We start from the raw sequence: 17,802 nt of genomic DNA on the forward strand, positions 1-17,802 counted from the left end.
CACCTGAGCCCAGGAGTTCAAGACCAGCCTGGGCCACATAGCGAGACCCCATTTCTATCACACACACAAAATACAAGAATTAGCTGGGCATGGTGGCATGCACCTGTGGTCCCAGTTACTTGGGAGGCTGAGGTGAGAGAGGGGAAGCAGAGGTTGCAGTGAGCCAAAAAAAAAAAAAAAAAAAAGAAATCAAACTGTGGCCAATGAATTCTAGAAGAAGACCCGCTAGGCTGAGAAGAACAAGGCCTACGGAACGGAAGGCTGAAAGGACGTTTTCCAGCGAGGGAGCTGCCTCCCACGACACGGGTGAGCTGCTGGTGGACGTGGGCGAGGAGGCTGGTTTCGCAGCAGGGGTGGGGGGGTCCAGCTGGGCCTACCGTCTCCAGGCGGCGGTGCAGCTCCAGCGACTTGCTGAGCAGGCCCCTCCTCCTCGCGATCTCCGCAGAGAACTGGTCGCAGAGGTGCCGGAGCTCCTCGCACTTGGGGCGGATGCAGTCCACGGCGTAGTGCTTGTTCTCAATGAGCTGCTCGCCGTCCAGAGACAGGGCCCGGGCCCTCTCCACGGCCACCTGCGGACGGTCACCCAGAGGACCAGCTCAGGCCTCTTTCTGTTTGAGGCAGACGGTGCCTGGCTGTATGGGATGTGTCCCGGGCCACACGTGGGTCATGCTTTCTTTGTTTACTGCTTCGGATGACTGAGACGCTGCCTAATCCCCGAGCTGGTCTCTGGCAGATGCTTCTGGGGGCTGTGATGGTCCCAGCAAAGGCATTGCCCATCTGCAGGGACCTGACCCAGAGGAGGCCGGGCAGGACCCTGTGCCGGTGGTGGGGTGGGGGAGGGGAGGTACACAGGCGGCGGCCCCCACCCCTGTGGCCATCCCCCAGGAGGGCTATGGGGGCTCCTCCTTCATGGGCGGGAGGCCCATTCCTGCACCTTCCTGAGCAGCACTTGACAATGCTGCCCACACCCTCCCGCCGCCCCAGCGGGGACTCTGCCTTACGCTGGATCTCTCCTCGAAGCTGGCCAGGTCCCTCAGCAGGTGCTCGACGTGCGCCAGGCTGTTGCCGATGTCCGTGAAGGTCGCTATCTTCTGGGACACCGTGTCCAAGACGGCTTTGACCTGGAACAGAGGAGGGTCTATCTCAGGGGGGGCGTCTCCGTCACCCGAACAGAGAGAACCTCCTCCAGATCAGGGAAATGATGGAACTCAAAGTCAAGCCATGTGGCCACCAATCAAGTGGGGACCATGGGACCTTCTGGGATGAGCTGCCCATCAGTGACCTCACCAGGAGGACACTTGTTTCTCTGTGGCCTGTGTGTGCCTCCGTTTATCAACCACAACATGGGGACACCTGAAAACAGCATGAGAAGATGAGACTGCGCAGGGATGAGGCCCTGGGAGCTGAAAGACAGCAGTGTGGACGGGTGCTGGATTGTCGCAGCAGCGTGGACCCCGGATTGTTGCCTTCCTGTGGGATCCTAGGCGTGGGCCAGGAGAGTTCCGTAACTCCGTCCCTTCTAGCTTGCTACTGACCTCTAGCATCTACGATTTCTGGTGTTGGCAGAAAGACAATGGGTGTCCTACAAGTGACTTTTATTTTTATTCTTAAATTTTCTTTTTGCGGTGGAGTTTTGCTTGCCACCCAGTCTGAGTGCAGTGGCGCGATCTCAGCTCGTGGCAACCCCCACCTCCTGAGTAGCTGGGATTACAGGCACCTGCCAACACACCCCAGCTAATTTTTGCATTTTTAGTAGAGATGGGATTTCACCATGTTGGCCAGGTTAGTATTGAACTCCTGACCTCAGGTGATCGACCTGCCTCAGCCTCCCACAGTACTGGGATTACAGGCGTGAGCCACCACGCCTGGCCTGATTTTTAAGACATATAATCGCTTATTCCTTTAAATACGAAGGCTTTTAATTTTTGTTAGGAAGTTATCCTGAGAGCTGGGTGTGTATGCAGACGTCCCAGTGCCATGGGGGGCTGTCGTTCAGATGGCCTGGGGTTGAAGGCCAGGAAGGCAGGATTCTTGTCCATCCTTGAGCCCCCTGCATCTGGCACAGCAGATGTGTGAGACTTCCCTCCATGTTACCCACAGCCACTGAGTACGGTTAACACAGCACTCTCAGAAATCAGCTAGGATCTAGAAGAACACAATGCCATCAGCCAACAGGATCTAACTGATACTTACAGAATGTCACCTAACAATAGCAGAATACACATTCTTTTCAATGAGGGAGATATACCAGGAAAGACCGTCTTCTTGGACCATAAAACAAATCTCAACACATGAATAAGAACTTAAATCATATAGACTATGCTCTCTGATCACAATGAGTCAAACTTGAAATCAAGAATGGAAAGACAACAGGAAAATCTCTGAACACTTGGAAGCCAAACAACATACATCTAAATAATTCATGGATCAAAGAGGAAGCTCCAAGAGAAACTGAAAAAAAATTGAACTAGATGAGAAAGAAAATACAGTACATCAAAATTTGTGGAACACAGCTAAATCAGTGATGAGAGGAAAATTTATAATGTTCTCATTAAATGTGTATGTTAGATAAGAAGAATTGTCTCACATAAAGAATGTAAGTTCCCACAAAAGCAATCCATAGAAATAATAAGTGTAAGACTAAAAATCAATAAAACTGAGAACAGAAAACAACAGATAAAACTAATGAAACAAAGAATTGGTTCTTTGGAAAGAAAAGGAGTAATACATTTCAATCTAGACAGACAAAGAAACAGAGAAAGAAGATGCAATTGCCAATATCAGAAAGCAAAATGGGATATCACTACAGACCCTGCAGACATCAAAAAGATAAAAAAGAATCAACAACCCCCAACCCTGCCCTGAAAATGCACTACCACATCTCATAGTGCAATAGATAACAACCCCTCACACTGCCCTGAAAACACACTACCACATCTCACTGTGAAACAGATAACAACCCTCCACACTGGCCTGAAAACACACTACCACATCTCACTGTTAACCAGATAACAACCTTCCACACTGCCCTGAAAACACACTACCACATCTCACTGTGAAACAGATAACAACCCTCCACACTGGCCTGAAAACACACTACCACATATCACTGTGAAACAGATAACAACCCTCCACACTGGCCTGAAAACACACTACCACATCTCACTGTTAACCAGATAACAACCTTCCACACTGCCCTGAAAACACACTGCCACATCTCACTGTGAAACAGATAACAACCCCTCACACTGGCCTGAAAACACACTACCACATCTCACTGTGAAACAGATAACAACCTTCCACACTGGCCTGAAAACACACTACCACATCTCACTGTGAAACAGATAACAACCCTCCACACTGCCCTGAAAACACACTACCACATCTCACTGTGAACCAGATAACAACCTTCCACACTGCCCTGAAAACACACTACCACCTCTCACTGTGAAATAGATAATTTCAATAGTTGTGTAAATATTAAGGACACTGAATTCATAATTTTAAAAGTCTCCCAAAGAAATCTCTAGGCCCAGAGAGTTTTATTGAGCATCTACAAACATCCTACAACTAACATTACACCTGATAGTGAAAAACTAAATGTTTTCCCCCTAAGACTGGGGACAAGGCAGAGATGTCCAGTCTCGTCACTCTTATCAAACGGTGGAAGCTCTAGCTGGTGCAATATGCAGTGGGGCAGCATGTTGAGGGTTGGAGGGGAGGGATATAAAAGGCATATCTTCAATAAGGAAGAAATCAAACTGTCCTTATTTGAACCTGACATGATTGTCTATATGGAAAATTTCAAGGACTTTAAAAACACTGTCTAGAATATGTGTGTTCAGCAAGGTCACAGGAGACAAGATAAATATACAAAAATCAATTGTATTTCTATATGCAGCAATGAATACATAAAGACCAAAATTAAAAATATGATACTGTGATGACTTCTTAAAATGCAATCTTAAATGTAAGTGAAACAAAACATGTGCTGAGCTTGTGTGCTGAGAACTACCCAACACTGATGAAAGAAATAGAAACAAATGTTGACTAGAAGACTCAACACAGTAAAGGCATTGATTCTTCCCAAAATACAGGTCTAACACAACTCCTGTGAAAACTCCAGCAAATTTGTTTCTACATATGCAGACAAGATAAATGTAAAATTGGCATGAAGAGGCCAAAAAACTAGCAGCTGACATGATTTTGAAAAAGAAGAGCAAAGAGGGAAGAAGGAGTATGCTTGATTTCCAGACAGTATACAGTGATGGTAATTAAGACCTCAAGGTACTGACATAGGAACAGGTATGCAGATAAATGAACTGAATAGAGAGAACCTCCAGAACAGACCCACACAAATGCGCCCAGAGTTTTGACAATGGTGGAGAGGAAACCCAGCAGAAGAAAGAGCCTTTCCAACAAATGGTGCTACAGCAATTGGACATCCAGAGGTAAAACACAAATCACGGTCTAATTCTCATATCTTATACAGAAATTAGCTCAAAATAGATCGTAGACTTCAATGTAAAACTATGAAATTTGGGGGGAAAAGCTTAGGGGCATATACTTAGGATCTAGAACCAAAAGTATAATCCTTAAAAGGAGAAACTGACAAACTGGAGTTCATCAAAATTAAATGCTTTGGTTACGTGGAAAACCCTGTTAAGAGGATGAAAAGACGAGTTACAGACCAGGAGAAAATATTTGGAAGTCACACGTCTGACAGAGAACTAGTATCTGCAGTATATAAGGAATTCCCAAAATGTAACAGTAAAATGAAAACACAAAACCAAACAATCCAGTTAGAAAACGGGCAACAAGGGCCGGGCGTGGTGGCTCACATCTATAATCCCAGCACTTTGGGAGGCCGAGGTGGGCGGATCATGAGGTCAAGAGATGGAGACCATCCTGGCCAACATGGTAAAAACCCCGTATCTACTAAAAAATAGAAAAATTAGCTGGGCATGGTGGCACACACCTGTAGTCCCAGCTACTCGGGAGGCTGAGGCAGGAGAATTGCTTGAACCCGGGAGGTAGAGGTTTCAGTGAGTGAGATTGTGCCATTGCACTCCAGCCTCCAGCCTGGTGCCTGGTGACAGAGCGAGACTCTGTCTCAAAAAAAAAAAAAAAAAGGTTGGGGGGGAGGGCAACAGAAACAGGACATTTTACCAAAGAGGATATGTGAATGGCAAATAAGCACATGGAAAGGTGTCTGGCACCACCAGCACTGGGGAAATGAAATGGAAAACCATCGCGGGATTTCACTGCACATGCATCAGGATGTGAGCGTAATGTAAAGAGTCCCTACAGTGTCACATGTTGTGGAAAATGGGAAGCAACTAGCCACTCATCGCCGCTGGTGGGAATGCTAAATGTTAGAGCCATTCTGAAAACAGGTTGGCACTTTCTTTAAAAAAACTAAACATGAAACTACTATTTAACCCTGCAATTACATTCTGGGCATTTAAATCAGAGAAATGAAAACTTGACATTTACATCAACATCAGTATGTGGATGTTTGTAACAGCCTTATCTGTAATACTCAAACCTCGAAACAACCCAGATACCCTTCAACAGGTGAATGAAAAGGAACTGTGGTCTGTCCACACTGGGAACACAGTGAATGAACCACCAGCACCTGGGGGTCTGCAGAGAGCTGTGCTGAGCAAGCAAAGCCAGTCCCCGGAGGGACATTCTGTGTGATTCATTTATATCACAAAATGGCAAAAGCACAGCCATGGGAACAGATGAGCGGTTGCCAGGGGCTGAGGTAGGGTGGGCTGGGACGAACGTGGGTGGGTCCCTGAGGGGCTGTAGGAGGGAGAGGTCTGGGTCTCACTGCACTGGCTGTTGATGGCACCTCACGACTGTGGTGCCACCTCACAGTCTGGCATGCAGCAGGCACATCATACAGGCATGCTGAATAAAAGAGCGTGCGAATGACTATGGAGGGAGAGCAAGGGCTTCCTGGCTAATTTAAGAATAATGCAGGTGGAAGTGCATCCCAGTGAGCTGATGTCCAATCACCTTTCTTTCTTTTCTTTTTTTTTGAGATGGACTCTTGCTGGGTCACCCAGGCTGGAGTGCAATGGCACAATCTCAGCTCACTGCAACCTGCACCTCCCAGGTTCAAGCAATTCTCCTGTCTCAGCCTCCCAAGTAGCTGGGATTACAGGTGCATGCCACCATGCCCAGGACATTTTTGTATTTTTAGTAGAGACAGGGTTTCACCATGTTGGCCAGGATGGTCTCAATCTCTTGACCTCGTGATTCGCCTGCCTCGGCCTCCCAAAGTGTTGGGATTATAGGTTTGGGCCACCGCGCCCGGCCCCTCAATCACCTTTCTATACAATACAATGGCCAGTCATCAGTTGTGCATTTCAAGGCTCAGCCCAACATGATTTCACAGGCTCCACGTGGTGAGTGGAGATTTTTCCGCATTAAGCCAAAGTCAGCCAGGTAGCTCGGCTCAGCTCCCGGCACTGGGACCAGGGCATGGGCACAGGAGGCCCCATGGGCCTCAGGGCGACTGCCAGCTCTGCCAGGGCCACTCACCTCCCGGAAGCCCTGTTCGAAGTGCCGGAGTTGCAGGCACTGCTCCAGCTTCTGCTGATGCTTTGCCCAGAACTCATCGAAGGCAGCCTCGGTTTCATTCAGCTGGTCCAGGAGCCTGGGAAAGAGGGGGAGTCAATAGTCTGCGTGGCCCAGGGAGCCCCACACAACGTGGAGCATACTGGGAGTTCGAGTGACCCGCGGGCTCATCTCCAACCCAGGCCGGCCTTCCTGAGATCTGGCCGCCGCTCACCCCTGCACTCAAACCCGTAATCTGCGGGCGCAGGCACCCAGGACCATCAGGATGGGAGGCGGCCCCGCAGACAGCGTCATGGGCTGCGGGCTTTCCTGCCTGCTTCTCTCCCTCTATGTCCCCGCAGCTGGGCCGAGCCACTGAGTGTGTTCATTTTAATTTTTAAAAAAATGTAAAAAAGTTTTCTTTATGTTTTGAGACAGGGTCTGGCCCCGTCACCTGGGCTGGAGTGCAGTGGTGCAATCTTGGCTCCCTGCAACCTCTGCTTCCCGAGTAGCTGGGGCTCCAGCTGTGCACCACCATGCCTGACTGATTTTTGTACTTTTCGTAGAGACAGAATTTCACCATGTGGCCCAGGCTAGTCTCGAACTCGTGCGCTCAAGTGATCTGCCCGCCTTGGCCTCCAAAAGTGCTGGGATGACAGGCGTGAGCCACTGTGCCTGGCCTGAGTTTGTTCATTTTTAAAAGGCCAAGAAGGCCAAGGTTTGGGGCGATTAGTTACAACTGTGGTCCAGGGTAAAGAGCTGTCCCTAAATGTCAGGGGGAAGCTGGCACCGACCTGCATCACCCAGTCAGCCCCCCGCCCACCTCCAGGAGTGTGCATGAATCAGCTTTACTTTACAGATGGGGAAACGGAGTCTCTGGGAAGCTGACAAGGTGCCCAACACGTACCAGGGCTGGCCCACCCTCATGGGCTGGGCTGCAACCTCCGCCTGGTGGGTCACAGCACCCCATCTATGAGGAGCCCCTCAAGGATACGCCTGGTGTCCGTGGGGCCTCTACCATGTCTCTGGCACAGAAGGCAGCTCAGTGTGGGTCATGCTGCGTGGGAGTCAAAGGCAGCTGAGAGTCAAAAGGACCAGCTCAGTCCAGGCCGGGGTGCACCCAGCACAGCTCTGCCGGACAAACCTCTGTCCAGCTGTGTGGGGCCTGTTCTTCAGCCAGGAGGTGGGGCTGATAACACCCACCCTTGAGGATGGGGCAGGGAAGGCTCGGGGAGTTCTGGGGAGGACTGGACTGGGGAGGGGGCTTGGGGCATTCTGAGGGGGAATGGGATGGGGGAGGGGAGGCTTGGGGAGTTCTGGGGGGGATGGGATGGGGGAGGGGAGGCTCAGGGAGTTCTAGGGGGATGGATAGAGATGAGTCTGGGGGATTTCTAGGGGGTATGGGGAGATGAGATGAGGCTCGGGGAGTTCTGGGGGATGGGTCGGGGGAGGCTCTCGGAGTTCTGGATGCCCTAGGGCACCATGCCAACCACACAAGTGCCCTACCCTGTGCTCTATGAAGCTGGAAGCCCAAAGGACCTTTTACCATGGAAGTAAGGAACATGAGCTGCAGCGAGGGGTCCCCCAGGCTTTCTCCCTGTCTGTGAACCCCCGCTGGGAATGTGGAAGCCCCTGTGTGTAAAGCGCTCCCTTGTCTCTTCCTGCTCTAACGTCTCCTTCATGCTTGAGGAAGGGCGTTTGCTCTAGAAAATCGTCCTCCCTATAACAGCTGCTTTCCGTGGGGTTCAGGAGAAAGCATCTCAGCAGGAGGAGCCGGGTCCACATGGAGGCTGGGATGCCGGCCACGTGCTGGCCTGGGTGGGCGTGGGGTTGCCTGCAGGGCCGCCTGCCATTTGTGGCTCTTTCTTTCACAGAGGCCACGTGCCTGAGAGGCTCCTGCTCTGGACCGGGGCAGGGCGAGGGCAGGAAGGCGGCCGGCCTCACCTCTGCACAGTGGCCTGGTTGTCGAGCTGGTCCTGGTTCACGCCGGGCTCCGGGCCCTCGGCCTGTGGCTCCCTGAGGCTCTCCAGGATGCTGTGCCCCTCTTTCAGTGCCAGCCGCAAGTCCTCCTGCAGAGAGAACGCAGCCTCGCACCCGGCCCCAGACAGGCGAGCAGCGCAGGCCAGAGGCGAGACCTCGCGGGGCCTTGCTCTTGAGGGGCGGGGACTGAGGAGGGGGTCACCCTCCCACGTCTTCCCAGTGTCTTCTGTGGGGTCGTGCAGGGAGGGGAGGCTGATGTGGGGCACTCCCTCACTCCTGTGTGCCCGGGCAGAGCTGCTGCTACATGTCACTTGGGGCAGAGGGTTACGGTGGAAGTCACCAGAGGCCAGGCTTTCTCACAGGGCCTGCTCCTGGTCCTCACACTGTTCTCAGGGAGGAGTGGCCGCTGAGCACCGTCCTGGGGATGCACCCGCGGGTCATGGGCCTGGGTCCTGCTGCTTCAAAGCCAGCAGCGTGCGGGCGGTGGGGGCAGAACAGAGCAGGCGCACACACTCCTCACAATACGTCCGTCCCAGCAAGCGCTGTGGACGCGTGAGCACTGGAGTGCCCTTCGTGCACAAATCCAACCACCGCTTCATCGCCTGATTGGCAGAAGAAACCGGGGCAGACATCCTGTCTCTGTCACACTCAGAAGCCACAGAGACGTCTATTTGGGGGCTCCTATGCAGACGGCCAAGAGCGCTCCCGAGAGTAAAGCCACCCTGGTCCCCTCCTGACACCACCGCCACCCAGGGCCAATGGCTGACCCACCACCAGCCTGTGCGAGGCAACCGCAGCTGGCATTCGACAGGGCTCCTTTCAAAAAGGAACACATTCCCTTCTCATCCAAGAGGCTGCCTAGCTAATGGCCATCAAAAGGCACCTCCAGCCTGCTGACTTCGTGGTCTCACATGCTGTGGATTCCAACCCTGGGACGGAAGAACCCCGCAGCTTCCGACCAGAGCCCCCCACCGACCTTCGCCTTGTCCTTCTTCTGTGTGTGTGCACACAGCACTGAGCTTGTCGACTGGACATCATTGGGCAGCTCCGTTTCGGCCAGCTCGGTCCCGAAGGACTGCAGCATCTGAGCCGTCTGCTTCACCATGAGGGCAAAACTTTCGATGGCCTTGAGGCGAGAGAAAGCACAATCACACGCCTTGCGCATTGCACCCACCTCCTGCCGTCCGGAAAGCAGACACGTCGGAAACTGTCCCACGAGGACCCATCAGGAGAGACCGGCCGATGCCACGACGGCGAACACCCTCCCGCAGCGTGCCACCCTCCCGGGCCTCTTCAGAAACATACCAGACACCCTTTACAAATGTGCCCACCACCTTGAGTCGCCCCCTGCCAGGCACCCTCTGCAAATACGCCCGCCACCTTGCGTCACCCCCTGCCTGAGCTGCCTCTTCCTGTTGAGAGCAGTGAGTGCTGAAAACCACAGCACAAAGCCTTTTTGGTCTTCTCCAAGCCCAGAGAAAGCCACTCCCTGACTTATCGCTCATGTCGCTTCTTTACAATGATGAAGGTCCACTGAGACCATCTCATTCTTGGGGAAGAAAACGTCTCTTAATATGGACGTGTTTTTGGAAAAGGCCGTGCTGTAACGCGACAGCAATTCGTGGGTGAACTCGAGCTGGTCGCAGCCAACCCCTGGCCCCGACGTGGCTCACCGTGCGCTGGCACAGCCACCGAGAGTGGCAGTAGTCCAGGGTCCCACCCAGGTCCTCGGTCAGCTGCGACTTATCAATGTAACCATGTAGGTCTGGTACGGAGCTCAGCATTATGACCTGGAGGAGAAAGGGAATGGGCGGTGGCCTTTGGGATTATTGTTGGCTCCCAAAAGAGCTGCCCTATCAGCAGAGCACCCAGCAGCACAGAGGGGACACGGCCGCCTGGACACTGTGGGGATGGGGCGGCCTGGACGCTGTGGGTGGCTGTGGGGGCGGGGGCGTCTGGACCCTGTAGGCGGTTGTGCGGATGGAGCGCTGGGCTTCGGACCTGCATGGACCTGGGTGTGGGTCCCACTTGCCCGCAGGCCATTTGCCGACTCTGTGTGTCTCAGCTGCCTCCTTCATAAATGCCACGGTGAGGAGCAAATGGCGCCACTGGAGGCGCACAGAACCCAACGGGAGTGTGGCCCGTGGCAGCCGATGACATGTGCAGTAGGCGTTTACACCTCCCCAGAAACACCTCCGAATAGTGCGCTGATGGAAAGATGATCACTTGTGTCCCTATTCCTCCCGAAAACACCCCGCAGTCATTGTAGATTCCAGCTGGAATCAATACGACCCCACTGAAGCCAGTTGGGGAACGTGGCCTGCGGTTCCCGGCTACGGTTACACGGGAAAGCCGTGGCTGTGTCGGCTGCACACGCGTCTCTACATGTGCCTTGTCTTCATTTTTCTGCATTTCTCTTGCCTTTTTTGAGGTCACTCCATCCACGGTTTTGGATAAAATCTAGGTTTGGCTTTGCAGCTGTCAGGCAGGACCACAAAACGGGTCTCCCGAGATTTAGCTTAGGGGTTGTTTGACACCCTGTCATGTATTATTAGTGTATTAGCCTAGAGTGGGGACTCTCAACTGCGGGTGATTGTCAGACAGCCACAGTGGCAGGGGCTCTGGGGGCCACTGTTCTCCCTAGCCAGCCACGGTGGCAGGGGTCCCGAGGCCACTGTTCCCCTGCTGTCTCCGTTCTAGGGCTGAGTTCAGCACGTGGCACTGAAATGCAGGCCGTGCACGTTTCAATGGCATCCTTCACACGCTTTGCTCTGTGACGTCAAGAATTGTCTAAGTGGGGCTGTGTGTTTAAAGATGCTGGTGATGATTTTTGGGAAGCCCGCTTTGATGCCTCGCGGTGGCGCTGTTGCGTGGGGGAGCCTGTGGCATGATGACCAGGGAGGTCGGTCTTGCTCCTGTGACACGTGTGTGGTCATGAAGCCCGTGGCTAGCGTGCAGTGACAGGAGGGAACGGCTGGGCCCATGGGATCGTCTCCCTCACAAGGGCCACGATACGCACACGCCACCACAAGATGTGCTGTCCTCAGGGTGCTGCGCTGCACTTGCAACGCCTGGCTCGCCTGGTGTCAGGACACGAGCCTCCCACTGCCCACGACTCCCTGCTCTGCACGGTTTTGTCACTGGTCATCTCTAGAAAACAGACCGTTCAGAAACAAAGGGTTCTTGAAGGCTACAAAAATGGGGCGTGCACAGAGCTTCCCGATGGCGGGGCGTGCAGAGACCTTCCCGATGGCGGGGTATGCACAGAGCTTCCCCATGGCGGGGTGTGCACAGAGCTTCCCGATGGCGGGGCGTGCAGAGACCTTCCCGATGGCGGGGTGTGCACAGAGCTTCCCGATGGCGGGGTGTGCACAGAGCTTCCCGATGGCGGGGTGTGCACAGAGCTTCCCCATGGCGGGGCGTGCACAGAGCTTCCCCATGGCGGGGCGTGCACAGAGTTTCCTGATGGCGGGGCGTGCAGAGACCTTCCCGATGGCGGGGCGTGCAGAGAGCTTCCTGATGGCGGGGCGTGCACAGAGCTCTTGCTCATGTGGCGGGGAGGCTGTAGCGTGCAGTAAGAGTGGGGATGGAGGGCTGGTGCCACCTGATCCCCAGGGCACAGGGAGTAGCTTCACAGCTAGCGACCCGCACCCCAGATTCCCTGATTTCCATCAGGATCTGGCTGGTGTCATAGGGGACTCCTGGTGCTGGCCCGTATGTCCCTGTTCTCTTTGTGGCAGAGAAGACATGAGCTCCCCAAAGCAGTTGACCAGGGCTCTCAGGGGGGCTGGCACAGCTCGGGCTTTGTGGAGCCTTTGTTCTTTAAAGGACAGTGGATCAAGGCTGAAGGTACTTTCTCAGTGGGCAGTGTTGGGAGATGATGCCCTGTGCCTGGCTAAGGTGGTGGCAACGGGGCTGGGGTCACCCTGTTGGCTGCTCCAGGACAAGTTCGGCCCATCCCTGCCAGCAGTGGGGCTCCCTCCCCGGTCCAGGGACGCTTACAGCCCCCTCCCCAGCCCTTCTCCCATCCCCAGGGCGCAGGCAGGGTCTGGGCTGCATTCCTCACAGGTGGGCTGGGGGGACTTTCAGCCCTCGGGGTCCAGAGTTCTGCAGCTTTCCTGGGTGCACAAATGTTGTGTGACCCGTGTCCTGGTGGGAGGCCCACACCGTGGCCCATCTGAGGTGGGCGGGGCGGGGGCCGGGGGCAGGAGCGGAGGAAGAAAGGATTGCGTCGCTCCTGACAGTGTTGAGGAAGCACAACGTCCTGCCAGTCCCGCGGGGTTCAGTTGACCGCGTGGCCGCGAAGTCAGCTCCTCGAGGGTGCTGATGACCACAGATGGGGCTGGAGGGCGGTGAGCTCCACTCTGCTCCCTCAGGATGGGGGCAGGGACACTTACCGGCACCTTCATCTTAAAGTCATCTCTATTGAATTTGAACGCGATGTCGGAGAGAGTCCTTTGGAAAAATCCCGTTGGGCGAAGGACAAGGACGAGCTGCAGGTTTGCCGGGAAAGACGCCTGCGAGAGAGGGCGGGAGACGAGAGCCTGCAGCTCGCCCTGCGGACGGCCCCCGAGCGCGGCGCCCACGCCCCGGGCTGACCGGGAGGCACAGCTCGCAGGCGGGGCGTCCTCACCGTGGCATGTTTATGCTCAGATAAACACAGTAGAGATGCCAGCCTCTGTGAGAGGCATCACCCGTTTTTAAAAGAAAAGAAGAAAAGCCATCTGCTTTTCTGCAGCATTTATGCTGCCATCTGCAGCATTTATGCTGCCTACAAATGTGAAGGTCAAAAGCTGACGATAGCTGTTAGGGGCCGAGCTGTGTCCCCCCAAATGGTGATGCTGAAGCCTAGCTCTTGGTGCCTCAGAATGTGACCTTGGCTGGAGACTCTACAGAGGTACCCAAGCTAAAACAAGGTCCTAGGGTGGGCCCTGACCCCTTGTCTCATGGAGCACACCCAGAGAAGATGCTGGCAGAGGTCAGGGCGGTGCTTTCACACCCAGGAGGCCCAGGGACCCAGCCAGGACAGAAGCTGCAGAGGCCTGAGGTGGACAGATGCTCCCCGCAGCCTCGGGACGAGCCCGCCCAGGCCACACCTGAGTTCAGACCCCATCTCCGGGGCGGGGGGAGTGTGCTTCTGTGCCCAGCAGCCAGTCTCTGGTTACTTGTTACCATGGCCCCAGGAAACCAAGACACTTTTCAAATTTAAGAAAAGCAACATGGACACATACGTGTGTCACTACAAAAATAAAGATGATCTTGCGTCCTGGTGTGCACGCGTGCCCTTCCACACAAGTATATGAACTTATTTGGAAGCCGGCTCTGCCTATTACAAGGCGGGAGACCTTGGGCAGGCCACTCCCCTTCTGTGTCTCGACTTCGCCATCTGGAAAGTGGGGACAGCGGCACGCCCTCCCCAAGATGAGACGGACCCAGGCGTGCGTGGCATTCATGGGTGCTCGCGCAGAGGACGTGCTCAAAAGCCACCATGACAGATGTGCAGCGACAGCTGCTCTCAACGCCAAGTTCTGTCCAGATGCTGAAACCCAGAGAGACCCTGTCACCAAAAGGAAACTGTGCAGCAACTGAGTTTGATTTCTGGATAACTAGGTTAAATGCACCTAAAGTGTGACATACAGAAAAGGGTGGCATTGCCCTAAAGCGGAAATGAACGTAGCACAAGGACTGATGAGTGGCTGACTGGCCAAGAGGTCCTGGCTGGGCGCTGCCCACACTGGAAGGTCCAGGCTGGCCTGGTGAGGGCCATAGGAGAGCCCTGAGGTCACGAAGCTGGGGGAGGGTGTGAAGTCAGGGGGCCCGTGGGGGCTGGGCCAAGGCTGGGTGCCCCCGGCTCATCTCTGCTGCTGACAGCATGGTCTCAGGCGGGAATTCTAGATCACGCGCCCCAAGCTCCAACCCAGCTCTGGGATTACAACACAGGCGGCTGGGACCCCAACCAGGATTACACAACGTCTTTCCACAGTTGTGGGATCCCAGCAGCAAGACCCTGAGAAGCCTGTGCTCAGCACCCACACATCCACCACGAGCTGCATTTCAGTTCACCTCACTGCCCTGCAGGAATCAAAACCAGAGACGTGCTTCTGCCCCATGTGCATAAGGTAAGGGCTCAGTCGCTGGGCGGCCGCCCTCCCCGTCCAGGGTGAGTGGACACTGTCCTGTCACTGGGTGGACATTGCATGCCTTTCCCACAGAGCCCCTCCCATGGAGACCTCTGCCTCATTTGCATTGTGTGGGGAGGGCAGGGACCATGGCCCTCAGTGGCCAGTACACTTGGCAGGTGCTCTGTGGGTGTCTTCTGCTGAGGGGATGGGGAGGGGAGGCTGATGGCTACCGGGGACCCTCCTGTCTCCACAGCCCTCCACACCCATCCCCTCCACCCACGGGTCTCAGGGAAGTGCTCTGGAGAGGCCTGCATCTGAACCCTCTGCCCCAGCGTCTCACACGACAACTGGACGTGGACTAAGGCCACGGCCTGACCTGTGGCAGGAGCGCGCGTGGGTGGATGCTGTGACAGACAGGCCAAATTACAAGCAGGGAGTCATGAGCTGAGCGTCTGCGGGGAGTGTGTTCCTGGTGGACGAGACACCTGGGCAGTTCTTGGAGAAGCAAGGCCCTGAAAGGTGGGACGCCCCGGGCAGGTTCTGTGTCTCTCAGCAACAAGAGGGCTGAAAATCCCTCACCGCCACTGGAATCAGCCATTGCTACTTAAGGAAAACCAGTCTTTTTCTGGAGGCGCAATGAGTTATGCTCTTCTAAATTTTGCTGTTATTTTTATCACCTGGATCTTTTAGGACAGGCTGAGAGCCTGAAGTGCGAAGATGAAGCCGGGTGTGTAGGGGGCAGGTGTCTGCGTCGCCAGCAGGTTCAGCTCAGTGTGCCCCTAAAGCCTCTGGGAGCGAAGCGTACCTCGGCAGCAAGGCCGCTGGTCCCTAGAGGCTCTCCAGCTCTGCCGCAATCCCTCTTCCCTGGCTCAGTTTTAGTCTTTTTGTTTTTTAAGCTGTTGGGTCATTATATGAGATAGAATAATTGCAAGATCCTAGCTGAGCGAGAAGGTGCTAATGATGTGCACAAACACATACTCTGAATATAAATAACAGTAAATTAAATTTTCTCTGAATTGGAGTCGACCATTTGTATTAAAAGCTGGGGAAAGGTCTAAAATAAAAACTTCATTTTACAAGAAGGGGTAAGTATAAATGGTAACTGGGTGAAGAATTTGGGATGGGGCTGTCAAGTCTTTTTGTAAATTACTTAACAATAAAGTAATCATAAGATTATAATAGGTTTCTATCTAATATGAAAAGAATATTCCTCATTTTCTGGGCTGACCTGGATGAATTTAGTAACAGATATATGTGATGACCACAGCATTGTAATCTGGAGGTAGAAAAAGCTCACTGGTTTCTGAGTTAACATTCTTAGTGACTCACAACATAATCACTGTGTATATATACCAGCGCGGCTAAAGCCAACAGGACATGCTGGGAACTCTGATAACTGGGTACTTCGGGGAACGCTGTTTGAAAAACCCTCCCGAAATTCGAATAACCTTCCTTGCGGTCCACTCAAAGCCACATCTATCCAGCTTGACATTACTTATTTCAGAGCAGCTGAAAACTCACCAGTTACACTTGTCTGACAGCAGCCAAAAAGCAAACACAAGTTTATATAAAAATACGCATTTGAAAGTTTGTGTCTCAGTGTTCACAGATGAAGAAACTTCAGAGGCTGAGTCAGAGATGCTGACCGGGTGAGGGACGCAGTGAGCATGGACACTGTTCCCGCCCGTGTCCGGACGCGAGCGCTCAGGATGGCCGCTGCCATGTGCCTGAGGACATGGCTTCTAAAACCAATCCGAAACCCCAGCATGGCCGTTTGGGGACTGGTCTGCTTGCAAACGTTCCTCTTAGAAAGCCTGGGAGAAAATACAGGGGGAATCGGCACACACATCAATTGCACTCCCACTCGAGAATGTACAGTAATCTCCATGAATTTCACAGGAACCACACCTGGAGAACAGGCGTACACCCAGGATCCTGAGACTGGACTCGAACGACATTTGGGTGGGGACTGCCATGAAAATGGGACAGTCTGCTGATTGACTGATGGGCGGGAACTCGCCATCTCTCTCACACTCAGCCCACAGTTCAAGCCGCCCGCCGGGACCTCCCCACCAGCTTCCCAGCAGATCCCAGCAAAGTCCTGCCAAGGGTCTACCCAGCGCTGCTCGCATCTCACGGATCCGGAGCCACTGAACTCAGAGCTCACGTCGAGAGCTGAGGAGTATTCAGTTGTTTTTCTGGCCACACTGTTAACCAGCTCCCTAAGGACCAGCACCCTGAAGGGGCGTGGATGTCTCTGTGTGTGTGTGTGATATGTGTGTCTGTGTGATGTGTGTACATGTCTGTGTGTCTATGTGATTGTGTGTCTGTGTGACGTGTGTGTCTGTGTGATGTGTGCCTCTGTATGTCTGACATGTGTGTCCATGTCTGTGTCTCTGTGTATCTGCGTGTCTGTGTGTGTGTAATGTGTATGTGTTCCTGTACACAGTCAGTGCAAAACCTCACCCTGCAGAGACAGACAGTAGAGGGAAGAGCACTGGAGGTGGTGGAGTAAGAGACGGAGGCGGCTCCCAGGCAGGTGTGGATGCAGGCGCCAGGCACCTACCGCTCCCCTTGAAAACACAGCCCTGCGGCCACCACCGCCACACCTCCCATTCAGGTAGAAACAGTCAGTGGACACCTCAGCCACGGGACCTTCACCCCATCCCGAGGATCACATATACATATACACACATACACATGTTCATAAACCTACAAACACATCACACAGACACACATACACACAGAGACACACACAGACCACACGTGACTCACTGATTACCCAGAGGAGAGGCACCTTCTCCAGGGGGGATCCGGAAGCCTCCCTGGCCCTGTGAGCACAAGGGACCTTCCCAATCACCAGACACATCCTGGGCCTCCTGGGCCTCCACGGGCTGCCCCAGAAGCTCAACCACCAGGATTCCCGCCCGAAAGGACCACGAGGAACCTAATTACATGGAAACCAGATGAAAGGATATGCACAAAGCAACTGGCTTCAACCCTTCGCAAATCTCAATCTCACAAAGGAGAGAAAGCAAAACGAAACCGAACACCTGGGTGGACTAGAGACTGCCGAGAAGGGCTGACAGCTGGCGCGGGCATCGCCCTTCAGTGGGCCTGGGTTTCCACA

The 17,802-nt window shown here is 53.8% G+C and overlaps 1 protein-coding gene across 21 annotated transcripts in view; it reads right to left on the reverse strand.

Annotated features, from left to right (window-relative positions):
* Positions 1–17,802, reverse strand: part of MCF2L (MCF.2 cell line derived transforming sequence like) — a 208,262-nt gene that overhangs the window by 22,984 nt on the left and 167,476 nt on the right. For all 21 annotated transcript variants that reach the window (XM_039473180.2, XM_039473179.2, XM_039473182.2 and 18 more), the window contains 7 exons: positions 12,948–13,067; positions 10,224–10,340; positions 9,527–9,676; positions 8,515–8,639; positions 6,556–6,670; positions 1,002–1,121; positions 378–569 (listed from right to left, as the gene is read on the reverse strand). In XM_039473180.2, the coding sequence (XP_039329114.2) occupies positions 378–569; positions 1,002–1,121; positions 6,556–6,670; positions 8,515–8,639; positions 9,527–9,676; positions 10,224–10,340; positions 12,948–13,067 (939 nt within the window). The remainder of the gene's footprint in view (positions 1–377; positions 570–1,001; positions 1,122–6,555; positions 6,671–8,514; positions 8,640–9,526; positions 9,677–10,223; positions 10,341–12,947; positions 13,068–17,802) is intronic.

The sequence above is a fragment of the Saimiri boliviensis genome, chromosome 16 (genome assembly GCF_048565385.1).
Source record: "Saimiri boliviensis isolate mSaiBol1 chromosome 16, mSaiBol1.pri, whole genome shotgun sequence".
In the NCBI taxonomy this organism is placed as follows: Eukaryota; Metazoa; Chordata; class Mammalia; order Primates; family Cebidae; genus Saimiri; species Saimiri boliviensis.